This window comes from Penaeus monodon, chromosome 31 (assembly GCF_015228065.2).
Source record: "Penaeus monodon isolate SGIC_2016 chromosome 31, NSTDA_Pmon_1, whole genome shotgun sequence".
NCBI lineage: Eukaryota > Metazoa > Arthropoda > Malacostraca > Decapoda > Penaeidae > Penaeus > Penaeus monodon.
Genome location: NC_051416.1, coordinates 30,191,337 through 30,192,184, shown reverse-complemented (window position 1 = coordinate 30,192,184; position 848 = coordinate 30,191,337). Strand labels below are relative to the sequence as shown.

The following is an 848-nucleotide window of genomic DNA, read 5'->3' as shown; positions in this document are numbered from 1 at the left end:
AAGCGAGGAACAGTAATACTACCGTACTAAGAAAGAGCTGTATCCTTACGTTACTCACCAGACAGGACACTTATCAGTGTGTGTGAAAAACTCCAAACACCAAGCTATTCCCATCACCATAAATAAGCGAATAAAGAGTTTGTACCTACAGGAAAGAAGTTCAAATTAGTGTTGTTCATAACTATATTTTAAATCAGAAGAAAAAGAGAATGCATTTATCACCGGGAAATCATTTACATGCTGACTATCAAAGTATCTTTTTCACACACATGTACCTCGCTGACCAAGAAGAGGGTAAACAACAACCGCTGTATTGGATAAAGAACGCTGAAAAGGATATATATGTATTCAATTGACGCGTGTCTCCTAAGGATATATGAATAAATGACTGTGATCAGGTATTGTTCTTAAGATTTACTCTGGTCTTCCATGGCTTGTGGTAAAAGAGTTGGTCGCTTGAAATTTTACCGTATATAATTGGTACATAGAAAAATGAGAATCTGTAGTATGAATTGTTTATAATTATTTGTATGGTGAATAATAGTTCAGCTTCCCGTATGTGGCCACACATACACAGCCTATAGCAGATTGCAATTTCAGAATATAGCAATGAATTATATAAAGAGTTACTTATATATAAAAAATGAATGTAAAACAAGTAAAACAAAGTCATACAGAAGGTACACTACTTACCTGTCCATCGGCCTTCTCGTAGTCTGCAGGACAAGATCTATATCTCGAAACTGCTTCAACAAAGTGTTCACCAGACGGACGAACAAATACAGGTTCACCAGCATCATTAGCAGCATAGGTCCGTTCCTATAGAACCACACGGTGACACTATCTGT

General features: G+C 36.6%; 1 protein-coding gene across 1 annotated transcript in view; it reads right to left on the bottom strand.

Moving 5' to 3' along the window:
* LOC119593161 (probable G-protein coupled receptor Mth-like 1) overlaps positions 1-848 on the bottom strand; it is a gene marked incomplete in the record, with an annotated part of 94,905 nt that overhangs the window by 3,530 nt on the left and 90,527 nt on the right. Inside the window, 2 exon segments of the mRNA XM_037942129.1 lie at positions 59-145; positions 694-844. Of these exon segments, the coding sequence (XP_037798057.1) occupies positions 59-145; positions 694-844 (238 nt within the window).